The sequence below is a fragment of the Myxocyprinus asiaticus genome, chromosome 39 (assembly GCF_019703515.2).
Source record: "Myxocyprinus asiaticus isolate MX2 ecotype Aquarium Trade chromosome 39, UBuf_Myxa_2, whole genome shotgun sequence".
Classification (NCBI taxonomy): domain Eukaryota; kingdom Metazoa; phylum Chordata; class Actinopteri; order Cypriniformes; family Catostomidae; genus Myxocyprinus; species Myxocyprinus asiaticus.
In genome coordinates, this window is record NC_059382.1 from 3,284,305 (window position 1) to 3,305,602 (window position 21,298).

General features: G+C 36.2%; 1 protein-coding gene across 6 annotated transcripts in view; it reads left to right on the forward strand.

Moving 5' to 3' along the window:
* The window catches only part of LOC127430085 (glutamate receptor 4-like), a 133,914-nt gene that overhangs the window by 99,468 nt on the left and 13,148 nt on the right, over nucleotides 1-21,298 (forward strand). For all 6 annotated transcript variants that reach the window (XR_007895409.1, XM_051679535.1, XM_051679536.1 and 3 more), the window contains 2 exons: nucleotides 8,829-9,027; nucleotides 14,289-14,536. Coding sequence is in view for 5 of the 6 variants with exons in the window: in XM_051679535.1 (XP_051535495.1) it covers nucleotides 8,829-9,027; nucleotides 14,289-14,536 (447 nt within the window). In the remaining variant the exon portion in view is untranslated. The remainder of the gene's footprint in view (nucleotides 1-8,828; nucleotides 9,028-14,288; nucleotides 14,537-21,298) is intronic.

The following is a 21,298-nucleotide window of genomic DNA, read 5'->3' on the forward strand; positions in this document are numbered from 1 at the left end:
ACACAGAGATTTCCTGTATAGTGACATTGCACATCTGATTATGTGTTGTGCTATTCCTGATGGCTTGTGTTATTAAAACAGTGTGTGTGTGTAATATGTTTATGTCTTGGAACTGACAGTGAGTGTAATGGGTATGTGTGTGTGACATGAATAATGTGGAGGAGAATTGTGCTATTACTTTCCTAAGCTTTCTTGCAATTTTTTGACTGACAGACAAGATGATTAGCTAAAATTTAAAAAAGTAACACATTATTTTACTTGTTACTTCCAAAAAGTGTGCATGTGTGTGTTCAGTGCGCTAAATCACCATTCCACTCACATAGAGGCATGTGTTTCCTTCAGCTTCTATTAACCAGAGAAGGGCAAGCACACATTAGCACAAAGGTTACACACCTGTCAAAATGCATCACACACACACACACACACACACACACACACACACACACTGACTTTGCTGTATGAATCTTGCTGGCCATCTCTCTCCTGGTTTCTCTTCATTTGTCTCTCTCTCATTTCTTTGATATTCTTTTGTTCTCAGTCCCTTCTGTTATCAAAGATTACATCTGTTCCTTTCAACTCTCCCTGTTGCAACACATTCTCTGTGTCTGTCACAGCAGTGTTGATTTTAAAATCAGATCTGCAGTGTGTTATGCGCCGCTACGGAATCTACAGCCCCATGGCAAAAGAAATTGCATTTTATCCAAGTTTGCAGTCTGCCTTGAATGCGATGAGATAAATTGAATGGGTACCACAAAACAATAAATAAACAACACATTTTCTATTACGTTGTCTTCGCTGGCTGCACGCAAAAACAAACACACACAGTGACCAGCAGTCCGATTCGCATGAGGTGGTTCTTTTAATTAATCAGTCAAGAAGTCTCAAAGTGTAACGAATTACTCGCTGAATTAGTTATAGCGGTTCCTGAATTAACATCAGATACACACTGGGGTTGTTTTCGTGTTTACCATGCACTACGTCTTATCAAAAATTTGTGAGAGCTCTCATTCTAAGGGCAATTTCAGTGTCAGTGCCAAGCACAAGTGGGCATGGGTGGGAGTGTTCGCAATTTCTGCGGGTGAATGCACACAAACTGTGGGTGTGTTGTATGATAAAGTGGCGCAGAGCACAATTTGCTAATTTCCTGAGAAGTAATTAATTGCGCTTAGACGTCTGAGAAGGACGTCTGTTTTCAGTGCAAAGTCTAAATTCAGTTCCTGCATTTGCAGTTTGGAGATTCCACCAGCAGGTGCTAATAAAGTTCATGTCCAAACTCATGAAAAGACACTGGAACATCAAATTATGTCCTTGACAATCACTTTTGTAGCCATTTCATGAAAACAAAAATGTATGAGATTTGTGTTAAACTATCTATAGGTCATGGTTGGTTTGTTTTATTTACAATTATTATTATTACTATTGTTGTTTATATTTATAATTGTAGTTATGATCTATTTTTTCATCTGTTTGTGCGTCACTTGATCAATATGATTAATAATACATAGATTCTCTATCATTTTAACGGAGCGTACATCCAAATCCTGACGAGAACCACATTTGCCATGCGTATAAAAGGAGCATGTCACTGTCATAGAAATATGCCTGAAATATTTCAACAAAGATGCAGTTAATGCACAAAAGAACACAAGTCCATATTTCTATCCTTCTTATTCAATGCATACTAGAGGTGGGTAAAAATATCGATTTTCCGATGCATCGTGATCCTTATTTGAATGATTCTTAAATCCTAATATCGAGAAAAGCACATGCACGTGCAACTAAATTTTGCACTCTCTCAAGCAGGTAAAGCTGGCATATGGCACTTGATTCCCTTTAAAACGCATTTGCGCGGTGCAGTTGAAGCCTGGTTTTTATTTATCACAATTTTACAGAAGTAACAGTAATGTTATAGTTTCAGATAATTTCTTGTAAATATTTATTACAACTGTGGAAGGTGTTAATAAAAGCCTATTTAAATTGTCCTTACAAGTAATGATTACTTCTGCCCAAATCATTATTAGCCTGATGAAAGTAAAATTAGTCCTGTTATGGAGTGGGAAACAAACGTTTTTACTAGAACATTCTCAACTCAGTAAAGTGCTTCACTCATGGGTACAGTCAGAATATAATAACTAGTCCTTTAGAAATAAGGTGTTAAATAAATTTAGTTTGAACTCATATATCATCTTAAGGTTCCAGATGTTAGCATTATGCAAATAGTACAAATTATGTATGTAAACAATAAACATGTAACAATTTACAGTATGTATGCAATATAGCATCTGACTTGCAATTTATCATATATTAAATCAAGACATTCAATTTATTGATGGAATACATGGCATTTGTGCATTTTTAAAATGATGAAAGCTAATGATGAAATAAAATGTGTAAAATGAATAATTTCATAATGCACCAAGCTAGAAGGTCCCCCTGTATAATTAACAGCATTAGCTGAAAGAGAATTTCTTTAATATGTCAGCAAAATGGACATTGTAACTCAAATATACCCATATGCATCGATATCGTATTGAATCGAATTGAAATCGGAATCTCATCAAGAGCTTGTGTATCAGAATCGAATCGGGAGATCTGTATCAATACCCAGCCCTATTGCATGCAGTCCATTTACACAACAAACATCTTATGAGTGTGCTGTCTTTGTTTATATCTCTGGTGCTTGAGGGAATGGACTGTATAATAGGAAGCAGACGGTTCAGTAACTGGAGAATAACCACTGAATTAAATTGCACTTGACCCAGCCCATTAGCGCTTTGCATGCAATTTCGCCAAACCCACTTGTGCCTAGACTTAGTGTATGCTTGCATGAAAATATCAAAACTTCATGGCCATGCCTAAGGGTGGGCGATATACCAGCAGACATGATAAACCGGTAGAAATTTGCCAACCGGTATACATTTTGGATTATCGTCTCTATCACGGTAACGCAAAATTGCCACACAAGAAATGTGTACACCACATAACACGCACGCATTACACACTCTGTCGGATAAATGGAGGAAGGCAAAGTGACTGCTCGTTTCTCAAATGAATTTGAATGAGAAGATAAAGAGGAGATTATGAAAGAAAAAGTGCGTCTTCCGTGGTGTGGAATTGGTTTGGCTTTAGAAAACGTGATACCGAGCAGAAAACAGTGATTTGCAAGGTTTGTACAGTGTGTATGTTGATATATCCATGTGCGCGTATCTATCAGTGGTCAGGGCTTCTCCTGAGACTGAGAGAAAGGATGAAACACATGGTTTTTACTGACAGCTGCACGTGTCATTAGATGAAAAGCATGTTTAGAACACAAGAAAATGTCCCTGAATATGCTTCTGAGGCCTGAAATTTCGCTTGAGCAACCGTCAAAGCAAATTCAATTAGATTCATCCCGCGCTCTATACATGCCTCCCATCCAAACACGTGCAGCTGTGTTTTGTGCGAGTGTTGCGCACGCAGTCTGAAACACGCAAGTGCGTGCAAGTATTGAAGTCATCCCAGTCTCGTCATCTGTGCTCCTGTGACAGAAAAAGCACAGATCACACCCGTTACTCATTCTGGTTTCTCTCAATGTCATGTGGGTTTTTAAAATGCACATCAAACCCTTTCTAAAACTCAGTTCAAATGATGTTTGATATCAGGAAACAAACCATCCATACTGTTTTTCTCTTCAGATATTTTATGTTTTCTTTATATAGATTACTAAAAACACTAAGAGCCTAATTAAGTGTTTTATTCATGGATATTTTTTTTATTTATATGTTATTTTCTTTGTTGCATTGCTTTGAGATGTTAAGTTTCTTGTGGAAAGTTAATAATAATAATAATTATTATTATTATTATAATAAAAAGAAAAAGATTACTGCACATCATCACACTAAAATGTGGCATTTAAAAAACATTTTTTTTTTTTTTTACTGTTTGTCAACTTGCAAATAAAGAGAAAATTATATAAGACGAAGACATTTTCATTTATAAAGTATTTAATTCACTGACTGGATTACTCAAAATTACACATTGCGACATGGCTTAATATCTAATACGATTTTATTGATTTTTCAGGGAAAAAAAAGTAACATATATACCGTTATCATGATATAAAATTACTCATATCGTGATATAAGATTTTGGTCATATCGCCCACCCCTAGCCATTCCCATTGACTTTGCGTGTATGACATACCTCTCTTAAAATAGCCCTGGGTGTTTATATGGCAATGTATAGCTAAAGACATTAACAAAAGAGTTCTGCTGTAATAAAAGGTATTATATATATATATATATATATATATATATATATATATATATATATATATATATATATATATATATATATATATATACAGTGGTGTGAAAAAGTGTTTGCCCCCTTCCTGATTTCTTATTTTTTTGCATGTTTGTCACACTTGTTTCAGATCATCAAACAAGTTTAAATATTAGTCAAAGATAACACAAGTAAACACAAAATGCAGTTTTTAAATGAAGGTTGTTATTATTAAGGGAAAACAAAATCCAAACCTACATGGCCCTGTGTGAAAAAGTGTTTGCCCCACCTGTTAAAACATAACTTAACTGTGGTTTATCACACCTGAGTTCAATTTCTCTAGCCACACCCAGGCCTGATTACTGCCACACCTGTTCTCAATCAAGAAATCACTTAAATAGGACCTGCCTGACAAAGTGAAGTAGACCAAAAGATCTTCAAAAGCTAGACATCATGCCGAGATCCAAAGAAATTCAGGAACAAATGAGAAAGAAAGTAATTGAGATCTATCAGTCTGGAAAAGGTTATAAAGCCATTTCTAAAGCTTTGGGACTCCAGAGAACCATAGTGAGAGCCATTATCCACAAATGGCGAAAACATGGAACAGTGGTGAACCTTCCCAGGAGTGGCCGGCTGACCAAAATTACCCCAAGAGCGCAGCGACGACTCATCCAAGAGGTCACAAAAGACCCCACAACAACATCCAAAGAACTGCAGGCCTCACTTGCCTCAGTTAAGGTCAGTGTTCATGACTCCACCATAAGAAAGAGACTGGGCAAAAATGGCCTGCATGGCAGAGTTCCAAGACGAAAACCACTGCTGAGCAAAAAGAACATTAAGGCTCGTCTCATTTTTGCCAGAAAACATTTTAATGATCCCCAAGACTTTTGGGAAAATACTCTGTGGACTGACGAGACAAAAGTTGAACTTTTTGGAAGGTGTGTGTCCCATTACATCTGGCGTAAATGTAACACCGCATTTCAGAAAAAGAACATCATACCAACAGTAAAATATGGTGGTGGTAGTGTGATGGTCTGGGGCTGTTTTGCTGCTTCAGGACCTGGAAGACTTGCTGTGATAAAAGGAACCATGAATTCTGCTGTCTACCAAAAAATCCTGAAGGAGAATGTCCGGCCATCTGTTCGTGACCTCAAGCTGAAGCGAACTTGGGTTCTGCAGCAGGACAATGATCCAAAACACACCTCTGAATGGCTGAAGAAAAACAAAATGAAGACTTTGGAGTGGCCTAGTCAAAGTCCTGACCTGAATCTTATTGAGATGCTGTGGCATGACCTTAAAAAGGCAATTCATGCTCGAAAACCCTCCAATGTGGCTGAATTACAACAATTTTGCAAATATGAGTGGGCCAAAATTCCTCCACAGCGCTGTAAAAGACTCATTGCAAGTTATCGCAAACGCTTGATTGCAGTTGTTGCTGCTAAGGGTGGCCCAACCAGTTATTAGGTTTAGGGGGCAATCACTTTTTCACACAGGGCCATGTAGGTTTGGATTTTGTTTTCCCTTAATAATAACAACCTTCATTTAAAAACTGCATCTTTGACTAATATTTAAACTTGTTTGATGATCTGAAACATTTAAGTGTGACAAACATGCAAAAAAATAAGAAATCAGGAAGGGGGCAAACACTTTTTCACACCACTGTATATATATATATATATATATATATATATATATATATATATATATATATATATTATTTGCCCCCTGCTGCAAAAATAGCATTCTGTAGGACACACTGGGATCTGCATATGCTTAAGCTGAAGGGTCTTTCAAGTTCCCATTAGTCACTGTGGAGAGCAGGATTATAGCGCTGCTTCATGATCTCTGATGGGGCAGCATTATTGCCATGGTGATGGCACACGCTCAGACCAGCATCAGCAACACAAGATGCGATCAGAAGCACACCTCATAAATAAACACACTCACATACAGACATAAAAAGGACTGCCTTAACACCTCATCCACAAGACTCTCGACCCAACAAGAGATTTACCTGCAGAAGATGCTCTCTCATCAGTACAGGTGTTCTCTGAGGAGATGACTCTTTAGTCTCTCTCTCTCTCTCTCTCGTGCAGTGGCAACACAGTATAACTGCTGCTTTCCAGGCAGAAAAAGAGCACTGATATTTTATTTTTTGGGTAAAATTACACAGACAAGGAGAAGAAAGCCAGAGGAATGGGCGAGAGACATCATCAGCTACAGCAACCAAGCCAAATTATGACATCATCAGGTATCCAAAAGCTATTATGACATCATTATCCAAGACCATTATGACATCATCGGTTATCAAAATACCATTATGACATAATGAGAACTTGCACCTCACGCATCACACATTTAATTGCCAGTGAGAGAAGTCACCACTTTGCTCATTGCCCTTCTGTGGGGCAGGGCTATTGAGTACTTGCAAAATCAGTATTCCGGTATGTGTCATGTGTATTTTGTTGATTCATGTCTTTTATTTTGAAATGTTTAGTTCCTGTTTCCCTTGTCATGTGATTTCTGTTTTCCCTCCATGTTCATGTGTCATGTTTTCATTGGTTTATTGTTTAATTATGTTGTTATGAGTTCTGTTTGTTCATTGGTTTATGTTCCCCCATGTCCATGTATTTAAGCCTCATGTTTTCCATTGTGTTTTGTCAAGTATTGAATGTGAGTGTAGATGTTTATGTCAGGTCACGTTTATGTCAAGCCAATTTTATATCAAGTCTGGTTTATGTCAAGTTCATGTTTGTTTATGTTTAGTTCACGTATATAGTTAGGGCATTCACTTTTGTAAATAAACTGCACTTGGGTTCTTCATCTTCACGTCTTCGTCATTGCCAGTGCCAGCACACGTTACAGTATGATTGGTTCACATCAACACAAATCAAGCTGGAGCTTTAACTTGATTGGTTAGAATGTAACCGCTCATTTTATTAATAATAATAATGATTAATATCAGAATTTCTACATTTAAAAAAGTGTTTTTGGTGGGGGCAAAAAATATACTGCAAAGTAAATCTCAACAAAACTCAAATGATCTAACTTCTTTCATCAATAAAGGACCTAATGATAAAATAATCTAATACACATAATGATAATTTGGGGCACCATAAATATCACATTTACATTTTAATCAGGTTTATGTAAATCAGTGAAACCAATTACAATCTTAAGAGATCTTGTTTTCTTCTTAAATTTAATTGCATTTTCCTGCCTTATAGTAAGTAGAGAGTGAGTTTAACTTCGTTAAAAAGACCAAAAAGCAAGTCAATAGTTGGCTTTGTTTTCTACTGCAAAGACCAAAGGGAAATGGCCTAGTTTGGCACTTAATTGGACAGTTCTATTGACATGATACATTTTTTACAGTAAAATGTCTGTATTATGTACAATCGTTTGTTTTGTCTCACAGCTTTAAACACTGCTCTGTTCCCTGCACCATTTGATCATACTGGCATAAGTTCAAGTATGTTCTGCTGTTGTTTTGGGGTAATTACATTTATTATGGCTTTTAAATGAATCTCATGTTCTGGTATTCTTATTGTTGTACTCAGGTCGATGTTGCTTGTGGTGCATTTCAGTAGATTATTCTAAAGTGAAAGAATTCTGCGTTTGTAATGAGATCTTGCCTTGGTTTCTTTTTCAATTGTTTCTGAATTGTTCTGCCAGTTCTTGAAAAAGTGAAAAGTCTTCAAATTATAAAAATGTGGAATTAGACCAAAGTGTGTTGTACCAATGCAATATGAAACCATAGGCTTATATCTTAGCTAGTTGCCATTGATGAATATGTTGTATAAGAACAGTTTTCTTTAAAAAGCCTATTTGCTGAGCCTACCTCTGCAGAGTTTAAAAAACTGTGTACCATGTTAAGTTATGTAATGTCTGGATATATCGCAGGTTTAAGATTGATTGATACAGAAATGCTCTAAATAATTGTGTGCATTCCTCTGAGCTTGTGCAATCAATCGCTCCACCAGTTCTGAATTTATTATAGTGTACCAGCAGAATAGAAACAGCAGATTATAGATGAGCTGTTTCATGCTGAATAATGTGCACGATGTCTTCAGTTCAAACAGAGATAGTGGCATGTCAGCTTCACACAGTTAAACATAAAACAGAATCAAATTCAGGGGCGTAGGAATTATATGAAATGTGGGCAGGGACTCATAAAACTTATGAGCTTGACTCATGAATATTAATTACATGCCATGCTGTTCCCCTTTTTCTGAAAGGCAACCACTTGATTTGGCTTCTATTTGGTCTGCTTCTACTTTTATGATCTACATAAAATAAATCTTTTAATACAAAAAAAAAAAAGAAAAGATTATTACCCTCAAAAAAGTGTGTTGTAACAGTTGCTATGCCCTGGTCAAATGTATGCTATGTTGTGTGTCTACAAATGAGAGTTTCACTCTTGTAGTATATTATTAGAGTTGTTTTAAACAGAAAGAAATCTCAACTGATTTTCTGCAGTGCTAACTTTCGTGTGCATTTTTTTTATTATTATTTATTTGTTTATTTATTTATTTTGCATGGCTGACATACCCATGTCTATCTTTCAGGTCTCTGTCTGGGCGTATAGTTGGAGGCGTTTGGTGGTTCTTCACTCTGATCATAATTTCCTCCTACACGGCAAACCTGGCCGCCTTCCTAACTGTGGAGAGAATGGTGTCGCCTATTGAGAGTGCAGAAGATCTCGCCAAACAGACGGAAATCGCCTATGGAACTCTTGATTCCGGTTCCACCAAAGAGTTCTTCAGGGTAAGACTGTGCAGGACTCATGTAGCCTACATCTGTGGTTCCCAACTGGTGGGTCACAACCCAAAAATGGTTTGCAGGTCTGTTCTGCAGGGGGAAAAAAAAGTTAAATGCAAATAATAAAATGCAACTAATCATATAATCATGCATAGCTACAGTATGATAGCAAATTGGCCCTTAAAAGGGAGGAGAAAAAACTTGCCATAGCTTTTGTTGTTGACATCAAAGCTGTACCGTCAGTGGTGTAATCAAGGGTGGGCCGGGGTGGGCCGAGGCCCACCCAAATTAGAACCAGGCCTACCCAGAATTTTAGAGATTATTCTTTGAATTCAAATATATATTAATAAAATAGTAAAAAAATGCATAAATTCTGATTTCTGAAAGTGTGAAAGAACTGTTTTAATGCGCTGCCTTTCTGTTGTTAAGGAAAATGTGGTAAACAAAATAAATAAATAAACATTTGGGGTGAAAATTAGGCCCACCCAAAAGTAATGCTGTGCATCCAATCAAACACTACTGTATTTTAACGCAAATTCTAGTAGACGCTAGTCAAATTAGGCAGATGGTTCCTTTACAAATAAGCTTGTCCACGGTGAAAAAAATAAAAAAATATTTGAGCCCAGGTTTGTTTTTAAATTATTATTGCACTTTCTAAATATATATATATATATATATATATATATATATATATATATATATATATTAACTTTCATGTGGTGTAACCAAGTAAAAGGTATTAAAATACTTTCCTTGCACCTATAATGCATGAGAGTGTACACAACTTAATCATTAATATCATGCATTTTTAAAGTCAAGGATATCAAGATGTTTTTTATGTTTGTTTGTTTTTTAACCTACATTTTGGTTACACCACATGATTTGAAAAACTTTTTGTAAATATTAATACATTTTTAAAACCAAATTGTTTCACTGCTTATTTTCTTTTAAGAAATAATAATAAATGATTATTCTGCACTACTCATGCCAACGGTTCTTTTTTCAAGAATTTCAGCTTTTAATGAGACATTTATTTTATTATTATTTATATTTTTTACTGTCATTTTCAACTTTAAGCCCATAAACATATCAAGATGACTTTGAAGTAATTGAAAAAATGTTCATGTACGACGTGTAGTCAAGAAATTGTTTTGTGTGAACTGCATTTTTGTATGTTTTTTTAATAATTTAATAGATCTGGACAAAAAAATATATATATTTGCGTCACATCATTGACCCAGATGTCAATATGGACAGGTTGTGTGACATCGAAATTCATAAACCAAACTACGCAAGGTTAAAAACAATACAACCCAAAGAATATTAAATATGGTTTAACTTGCAACAAGGACAAAACATGGTTTGTGCCAACCAAAATGTATTATATTGCATTGAATTAATTAATTATAGCATGAAATCATAAAAATTCAAGAGACATATGTCATGTTAAAGGGATAGTTACTCACCTTGATGTTGTTCCAAACCTGTATGACTATTGATTTCTTCTGTGGAGCACAAGAAATTCAGACAGACTGAGTTGGATTGTAAATTACAGTTTAGCCATCACAGATCAGAATTGGACTCCAAAGAGGATAGAGTTAAACCTGCATTTGCATCAACATAGTGAAACTGTCTGGAGTCCGGAGAGAGAGTAAAAAACAAATTATTCAGAGACCAATGGAGAGAAAGATATAGGAGGAGAATGACAGATAGGTTGAGAGAGGTACAGTATGCGAGAGAAGCTGGGCGAGCTGAATGAATTGTCTATTCATGAGTTAACGAGCTGCACTGCATTTGTATCACTTGGTATCTTTCCTGTAGTCATACTGAGAAAATCTGATGCTACACTCCTACATGGGAAACCATTCATTTTCTTGTTCACTCTGTCAGTGTGTATCACTCTCTCTGACATTCTGGGGTGAATTCATTAAGAATAAATTGTGCCCGATAAAAGCGCTGTTTATTTGCACACACTGTCTTCACTAAAGAAATTATGCAAATCTGGCAACAGCACAAACATGGCCCCAAAATCTGCAATTTGCACAGAGCAATTCTGATCTTGTGGGTCAGTTCTGAGTGCAATATAGTGGAGGATGCAGCAGATCTGGACTGTACAGCATCACTCCACTACTGTGATCCAGATACCTGAATTATCTCTTTAACATGCAGAAAGTGCGAATGACTTCACCGCCATCTGGATACATGCCAAGTTATAATACCCTTCTCCATCATTTGATCATTATTTGATGAATTACTGCTGTCATGATCAAAAATGTTTTAAAATACTTTTAAATAAAAATCAGTTCACCGCATGCTTTCCTCGGGCTGTAATAGCACAGTGTAAATTGTGCTGGGCAAGTAGCACAGAGTTTTGTGCATGTAGCTCAATGTATAATGAGCCTAATTTACATTGAAAGGAGGTGTTTGCACAGAAAGTAATGACAACTACTGTAGATAGGTCAAGTTAAAGATAGGTAAAGACAAACGTTGATGTTGGCGTGACAAAGCCTTGTCTGAAAGTTTAAACTGGTTTTAAAAGATTCAAGTTTGATGGTTACACAGTAAGACAAGCAACCGGCTAGCTAGCACGACAGAAAAATTGTCTGATAGACAGACGGATGGACGGACAGACAGATGCACAGACAGACAGACAGATAGACAGACAGACAGACAGACAGATAGATAGATAGATAGATAGATAGATAGATAGATAGATAGACAGACAGACAGACAGACAGACAGACAGACAGATAGATAGATAGATAGATAGACAGACAGACAGACAGACAGATAGATAGATAAGACAGACAGACAGACAGACAGATAGAAAAGACAGACAGACAGACAGATAGATAGATAAGACAGACCGACAGATAGATAGATAGATAGATAGATAGATAGATAGATAGATAGATAGATAGATAGATAGATAGAAAAGACAGACAGACAGACAGATAGATAGTAGATAGATAGATAGAAAAGACAGACAGACAGATAGATAGATAGAAAGAAAGATAGACAGACAGACAGACAGACAGATAGAAAGAAAGAAAGACAGACAGACAGACAGATAGATAGATAGATAGTAGATAGATAGATAGAAAAGACAGACAGACAGATAGATAGTAGATAGATAGATAGAAAAGACAGACAGACAGACAGATAGATAGATAGAAAGAAAGATAGACAGACAGACAGATAGATAGAAAGAAAGATAGACAGACAGACAGAAAGAAAGAAAGAAAGAAAGAAAGAAAGACAGACAGACAGACAGATAGATAGATAGATGCTTTAAATCTTTTTTTTTTTTTTATGTTTTTGAAAATAATTGTGAATTGCTCCAAAATAATCAAATCGAAACGGATTCAATCCTGACCAAATTTCATATTTCAGGATGCATCGTTATCGTTAGGTAAAGAATCTTAATCAGATCAAATCGTTGCGAGAGCAAATATTTACACCCTTTTTCAGCTTGTCTCACTCTCTCTGTCTCTCTCATGCTGTCTCACTGAATCTGCAGAGGATCAATGATATACTGGCAAGAAACATTTAAACAGTTACTCAGGGAACAAGTAAATGTCAGCTCCCCTGTTGTGTTCAGACTAAAGGTGTGTTTGTCATTTATCGTTGAGTGTTTGTGTCTGACTGCAGGTTTGTTGAGGGTGTTTGTGTTTATGTGTTGGTTGGTTCGATGTTTCATTTTAGAGAGCATTACCGCATAACAGCACTCAGCCCTAGACTAAATGTGACAAACATTATAATGGGACGGCTGTCCGTCATGGTCCATTGCCTCTCTCTCACACACAGGCTTACACACATAGACACAAACATTAAAAGAAATGTTCAGTGAAAATTCTGCCATCATTTACTCTCCCTCATGTTGATCTGAACCCGCAGGACTTTCTTCCTTTTGAACACAAAAGGAGATGTTGATAGGCTCAGTCCCCATGCACTTTCATTGCATCTTTTTCCATACAATTAAAGTGAATGGTGACCGAGGCTAATATTCTGCCTAATATCTCATTTTATGTTCCACGGAAGAAAGCCATACAGGTTTGGAACAACATGAGGGTGAGAAACGATTTCTGGGTGAACTATTCCTTTAAGGCTTCTGCATTACAGTTTAAGCCTGTGTCATTTCGGCGTATAAAAGAGCCACAAATGATCAAGTACAAGATGCACTTCAGCACACAATCATGTCAACTAATGTATCTCACAGTGCACACACACAAACCTCTTATTTCACCCAGATTAGATCCATCCATTTTCTGCCTCTCTGCCAGTAGCCCACACTTCAGAGCACACTTTAGAGCCGACTACATTCCCAGTTGTGCACACTTCACGGCACACTTCAGCGCTGAAGACGCTGTGCAAATACAAGATGTGGCACGAGGGATTTGTTGATTATGTTTGCACGCATCATTGCGCCAGAGTGTGAATTATAGGTTAATGAATTAACACATCAAAAATACATTTACTATACAGGTTTAATTCTAAATATTACATAAGGAACATTTCAACAGCATTTTAAAAGAACGTTCAGTAAACGCAATGGGACTTATTAAAAACAGTGAATTTTTTTAACTCTCAAAAATGCAGATTTTGACATTGGTTTTATGTGAATAAATGAAGGTACATTTCTAGTTTCAACATTATTTGTACTTCAGACCTTTGTTTTGTTGGACAAGAAAAACTAGCTTTATATCATGTGAACCACATTTGGTTTTCGACCATTGAAAATGGGTAAAATGTAACAATTTACGGATGAGCCACATTGAGAGCCCAATTTCTCTGGGATTGAACTATATATGGCCTTAAAAATGAAGATGAAAAAAATATATGTTCTGAACTAGAATATAAAAGGATATTAAGATTTCATTAATACTTATGGAGTTACAGGCACCCATTTTTGGACTCACCATTGACATGTAATGCATTGAGGGGTGCTGAAGTGAACTGATTTTAGTAATAAACTTACCTATCTTTGTGTAAAAATAAGATACAGATGCTGCCACCTTTATAAGGGTGTTTGTTTGTTTTTTGCTGTAATTTTGTTCCAAAATCATAGGCGAAAATTTCAGTTTGACCCCCTCCACAAAATAATGGATTCAACTCAGATCTAGAGTTCTTAACTGCAGTGTCAACACTGGCTAATCTCAATATTTGTGATTGATCTGATTTTAGAGGATTCTGCAGAGACAAGAGCATCCAAAATGTTGTCGCGTTTTCGTAACATGTTTTTTTTTTTTTACTCCTGCACCCTCTAGAGGTCAAAGATCGCTGTGTATGAAAAAATGTGGAGTTACATGAAGTCTGCCGAGCCCACCGTCTTCACCAAGACAACGGCTGAGGGCGTGGCTCGTGTGCGCAAGTCAAAGGGGAAATATGCCTTTCTGCTGGAGTCGACGATGAACGAGTACACAGAGCAGCGCAAGCCCTGCGACACCATGAAGGTCGGAGGGAATCTGGACTCCAAGGGATACGGAGTGGCCACGCCCAAAGGATCGCAGCTAAGGTGGGTGGAGTATTATAACAACCAACCAATCACAGAGCTGTTATAGTATTCCACCTACCCTGCTGTGCTTCTCTCTTTCTTTCAATATCTGTTCTTTCTTGCTCTCTTTCTCTCAGTTTCTCTCAGTTTACTCACTCAGTACTCTCTGTGGGACAGTGATATCTTTGTGTTCACTTGGACAGTCACTCTTTGGACTCGTATGGAGGAGTTGATCTGGGACAGGGACTTTATTTGGCACCGTTCCTTTCAAATTCTGTGGGTCACATAAAACACAAACATATGAAAACATGGTGTGGGCGTTATAAGTAAAATCACTACATTTTAATCATTTTGGCTGATAATGGGATTACAAAATAACAGAAAATACCTCAAAAACTACTAAACAAAAATGAGCCAATTTGACTTAAAATGTGATTTTATTTCATGTCATTTTATTGTCATGTAAATTGCCATTTTTGCAACAAGTATTGTAAAAGTAAATATTATCTGCTTGGAATTTCATTTCTGAAATAGTTCTGCGCTCCCTCGCAATAGATTTTGTTCCCTTACAATTTAATTTTGGTTCTCTCGCAATAGCTTTTTCCATCCCTTACAAAAATGGACCATGGTTTTACTACAGTAACCATATTTTAACCTTGATATTCATGGTATAACCATAGTAACAATACAGGAAAACCCAAACCGTGGTAATAAAAATCATAATCATTCTGCCAAAAAAAAAAAAAAAAATGGTTAGTTTTACTATAGTAACACCATGGTTAATTTGTGGAATATTTACCACGGTTTTTAAATGGTAAATGTTGTGGTTACGATGAGTTTATTACAAATACCATAGTTTAAAAATGGGTAATCAAGTTAATCAAGTTATGAATAAAGCTATAGCGAGGAAACTAAAATGATTGAGAGGGAACCTAAAACTATTGTGAGGGAATGCAAAACTATTTCAGAAAATAAATTCCCTCCCTGTCCTCACTCAAAAAGGTATTTAAACTATTTTTTAGATTTACGCATTTTAATTTCATCAAATGGTTGGACAAAATTAATAAAACTTAAAATATTTAGTTTTTGTATTTAATTTTATTTAAGTTTACTCAATTCAATTGAATTAATTTTGTAATGAAATTGAAATGCATAAATCTTAAAATAACTTTTTTGGGGATGAAGTGTAAAAATTAAGCATTAATTACAGTAACTAAGTGAGTTAAGCCGGATTAAAACAGCCACTCTGCTCCATGTGATGGGGTTTTGCAAAACGTTTTAGATACAATCCTTAAAAATGTGACAAATTTCTACCGAATTGTCATCCCACACCTAGCACCACATAACACTGAAGTTGTTGAAGACCCACAAAAAAATGTATCTTAATCTTGTTGCTCAAAACAGATAATAGACATTTTATTTACAGTAGTTTATGGTGATTTTAGAAACAAAAGCTCCTGTATCCCAAAAGATATTCCTGTTTAACTCGCACAGAGAGTGCAGTGTGTGTGATTGTGTGTGTTCACTATGTTCTTCCTCCACAGCATCAGCACACAGGTAATCAATGCATCCTCCTAATAGTATTTTTCACAATACTTTTCAATGCATTCCTTATCTGTTTTTTTTTTTTTTCTTTTTTCTTGTTTGTTTGTTTTTGTTTTGTTTTTGTTTTTTGGTTTTTTTTTTGTTTTTTTTTTTTTTGCATAAACTAGAATTTTACCAGCATGTTTTACTCCATACCATCTTTTGGATGTGAAATAATTCATCATCAACAAACCATTTTTTATTCTTAAAGACAACATGAAATCAAAATTGACACTAATAAATGTTTCTGGTCTAATTATTCTCAAGAATAAAATCAAATTAAATCCAATTGGGTAAACTAAAGCTCCACCGTGCATTATTTCCCAATGAATATTCTGTTTTATTTAGAACTATGTCACATTTTGGAAGTTGAACGTGTTGTGTCTTCGTTTTTCATGTTCTCTTTAAGGATTTAATTCCACTTAGTTGCTCTGAAATCTTAGTGGGGAAAGTTAATGGGTGTCAGTATCAATATTTGACAGACTGATCTGTGGTCAACTTGTGACCTGTGTGGAGATTCAGTTCTGCCTGAGTGTTTTAGGATTTTAAGGAATTTTCTGACCACCTATGGCTGGATTGATTCCAAAGGTTAAGATAGGTTTTGATGGTTCGCTTATGTCGTTATAAGCCAGTTCAGTGAACTATCTCAGTGCCGTGACCTCTCCCGACCATTTAACCTCTCCAGAACAGAGATAAATACACAGTTAACCTTTACAGGCTCCCCTGGTCTGATCATTCATAGTCTCACATAGCCAGACCTTTGACTAAATGGCATAAAGTCTGGTCCACTTTGCTGCTTATTCTGGTCAAGAACTGCCTACTTGGTCATTGAACACCCACAGTTTTTTTGCCATTTAGGGTTTTAGTTGCTGGTTTTTCTGAAACCGATTATACCACAATAATAGACAACAAATAAAAATAAGTACAGATTATTTCACAAACTTAACAAAAAACAAAGCAGAAATGCAATTCTGCTTGTGGATATCTAGTTAACTTGCAACTGTGCGCCTTAACCAAAACTCACGCAGCCAATCAGATTAGATCTTGCTAGATTCAGAGAATGCTTTCAAGTTTTGTTTGCAGTATGCAACATGTCACTTTTTTCTGATTGTTGCAGCCCAAAATGACTGCATTTGCTGGGGCTTTTCTCAAAAAATTGCAGCGCTGAAGCATTTTTCTTGGTGTTGTTTTGCTTTAAAAACTCACAAAACAAACATAGTTTCTTGTATAGTTTGTGTAAATGACAGTAGAAGCACAATCACCTGTAAATATTGTTGTGCATAAAAACTGAATATGCAGTAAGCAAGCAAATATAGTAAATACACACCAAAATAGCAAACATTTACGAAGTAAAACCTGTGAAATGGCGACAGTGAGTTCAATGAGACCCATAGGCTAATTAATTTGATATATAACATTTCGGCCTCAGTGGACAATGACAATGTATTTTGGGAAGGTTAAAATAGTAGACCTACACTTCCTAAGCCATAAACTAAAAACACGACAAATTAGGATTTAATTATGGGGATGCATCAAAAATAAGAATATGTTTATTAAACATGAGAATAATATGTAGTTATAACAACAATTACAATAATAAAGAATTTTCAAAACCTTTTTTTTTTTTAATGAAGAAATTAAATTTTGCCCTTAGTAAATTAGTAATTAAATGTTGTCAAATTTTGCTCATTTTAATTTTGTTACTGTCTTTGGCCAAAGGCTCTTGCACCTGAATATTTAATTATGTAGCCCTGGGCAAGGGATGGAGGCTTATGTGGAGCATAAATATGAGTGGTGGTGGCGTAGTGGGCTAAAGCACATAACTGATAATCAGAAGGTTGCCGGTTCAATCCCCACAGCCACCGCCATTGTGTCCTTGAGCAAGGCACTTAACTCCAGGTTGCTCCAGGGGGATTGTCCCTGTAATAAGTGCACTGTAAGTTGCTTTGGATAAGAGCGTCTGCCAAATATGTAAATGTAAATAGTTTTTGTTTGTAATTAATAAGGGTTGTAGTATGTGCTTTATATGTGGGCTTTTTTTTAAAGGAAGGAGAAAATGACAGCACACACATTTAGAGAACTTTGAAACTACAGCAGTGTTATACTAAAATACTTCAAGTTCGTCAATATCGGTAAACCTGTTACAGTAACTTTATGGAAGCGTTTGTTCTGCCACTTTCAAACATGAAAAGAAGTGATCAGATTACCTCAGCTTCACTGTTTTGCAAGGTTGCAAAATCCTGGAGGGGCTGGCAGAATGTAGATATGTGCTGTCTAAGGCTGATACTTGATATTTCACCTCCAGACTGCCATCCTTTGTCTGCCGAAAAAAAAAAAAAAACAGAGCCCTTCACCCTACTGTAAATGAGCTTCTCTCTGTTCAGCAATCTCATAAATGTTGCATTTGTCTGAGCAAATCTTTTAACATATGCCTGCTAAGAGTACTCTAAACCACAACTGCACACCCTGATATCCATATTCCCACAGAACAGACTGAGACAGTAGTGAGATTTTTGATGAATAGACGCAGTGCAGTACGAGTCTCCACACAGGGCTTAAAAAACAAGGCAAAGGCTATGCTTGGAATGGAAAACTGTCATACTCTACAGTATAACCTAGAGATGTGCCCGAAGCTGAATACCTTATTCGGAAAGGCACGAATAATGACTTCAAAACGAATAATGGATTCATCCGAATAATATAAAAAATATTCATATGACTGTATATGACAATATTCATTTCTTCTTCTTTAAACTGTGCTATCTTTGGTAAGGCGTTATATATTTTTTACATTATTATTATTATTATTATTATTATTATTTAACTAAATAATGGTGTCTTATCTTAAAAATCCCTGAGAGATTTACGGGACTTTCACTTGTTTGTAGACTATATTGATTTTCATTTCTTTCAATTTCTATTTATTATTCACTGCAAAATGTGTGCTTGACATTTCATATTTAGCTTGACACCTCTTGCATCCAGAATAATGTTGTTATACATGCACAGACAAACTAAAATGTTGTTTCATGCAGATATTAATATCAGAAATACCTGGAGAAACCACAACATATTCCACAGTTAATGTAGCCTACAAATTCAGCTTCATCTAGTAAGAATAAATCAAATAAGATATTTTTTTAAATAATAGTTGTATAATAATAATAATAATAATAATAATACGTATTAGTAGTAGTAGTAGTAATAGCAGTATTAGTATTATTAGGCTATTATTATGAAAAGGCAAATGCAGGGTATATTTTATTAATAGAAACTATAAAAGTAAGAGTAACATTTAAAAATGGATATTTCATTTAGTTGTGACACACCTTCTGTTTAGGCCCCGCCCACTCCTGGTTCTATCCAAATACAGAGACAGATAATTTTTTCATATGAATAGATGCAGATACAAATATACAGTGGTGTGAAAAAGTGTTTGCCCCCTTCTTGATTTCTTATTTTTTTGCATGTTTGTCATACTTAAATGTTTCAGATCATCAAACAAGTTTAAATATTAGTCAAAGATAACACAAGTAAACACAAAATGCAGTTTTTAACCTACATGGCCCTGTGTGAAAAAGTGTTTGCCCCACCTGTTAAAATATAACTTAACTGTGGTTTATCACACCTGAGTTCAATTTCTCTAGCCACACCCAGGCCTGATTACTGCCACACCTGTTCTCAATCAAGAAATCACTTAAATAGGACCTGCCTGACAAAGTGAAGTAGACCAAAAGATCTTCAAAAGCTAGACATCATGCCGAGATCCAAAGAAATTCAGGAACAAATGAGAAAGAAAGTAATTGAGATCTATCAGTCTGGAAAAGGTTATAAAGCCATTTCTAAAGCTTTGGGACTCCAGAGAACCACAGTGAGAGCCATTATCCACAAATGGCGAAAACATGGAACAGTGGTGAACCTTCCCAGGAGTGGCCGGCTGACCAAAATTACCCCAAGAGCGCAGCGACGACTCATCCAAGAGGTCACAAAAGACCCCACAATAACATCCAAAGAACTGCAGGCCTCACTTGCCTCAGTTAAGGTCAGTGTTCAAGAAAGAGACTGGGCAAAAATGGCCTGCATGGCAGAGTTCCAAAATGAAAACCACTGCTGAGCAAAAAGAACATTAATGCTCGTCTCATTTTTGCCAGAAAACATCTTGATGATCCCCAAGACTTTTGGGAAAATACTCTGTGTACTGACGAGACAAAAGTTGAACTTTTTGGAAGGTGTGTGTCCCATTACATCTGGCGTAAAAGTAACACCGCATTTCAGAAAAAGAACATCATACCAACAGTAAAATATGGTGGTGGTAGTGTGATGGTCTGGGGCTGTTCTGCTGCTTCAGGACCTGGAAGACTTGCTGTGATAAATGGAACCATGAATTCTGCTGTCTACCAAAAAATCCTGAAGGAGAATGTCCGGCCATCTGTTCGTGACCTCAAGCTGAAGCGAACTTGGGTTCTGCAGCAGGACAATGATCCAAAACACACCAGCAAGTCCACCTCTGAATGGCTGAAGAAAAACAAAATGAAGACTTTGGAGTGGTCTAGTCAAAGTCCTGACCTGAATCCTATTGAGATGCTGTGGCATGACCTTAAAAAGGCAGTGCATGCTCAAAAACCCTCCAATGTGGCTGAATTACAACAATTCTGCAAAGATGAGTGGGCCAAAATTCCTCCACAGCGCTGTAAAAGACTCATTGCAAGTTATCGCAAACGCTTGATTGCAGTTGTTGCTGCTGAGGGTGGCCCAACCAGTTATTAGGTTTAGGGGGCAATCACTTTTTCACACAGGGCCATGTAGGTTTGGATTTTGTTTTCCCTTAATAATAACAACCTTCATTTAAAAACTGCATTTTGTGTTTACTTGTGTTATCTTTGACTAATATTTAAACTTGTTTGATGATCTGAAACATTTAAGTGTGACAAACATGCAAAAAAATAAGAAATCAGGAAGGGGGCAAACACTTTTTCACACCACTGTAGATAATGGCTTCAAGTGTACTGCCTAGTGATTTACAAAAATAGTATGTGAAAAAGTATGTAGTATGCAATGATAAATGTTTAAAACAGTAATATGCTTCATTGTTGTCAACTTTGCATGCTTACCTCAGCAAGTTATCAACTCAGAAATGAATGTGGTTATTTTGCACTTTAAATCCAGTTTTGGGGAAAAAAAATATCTTAAATTTTGGTG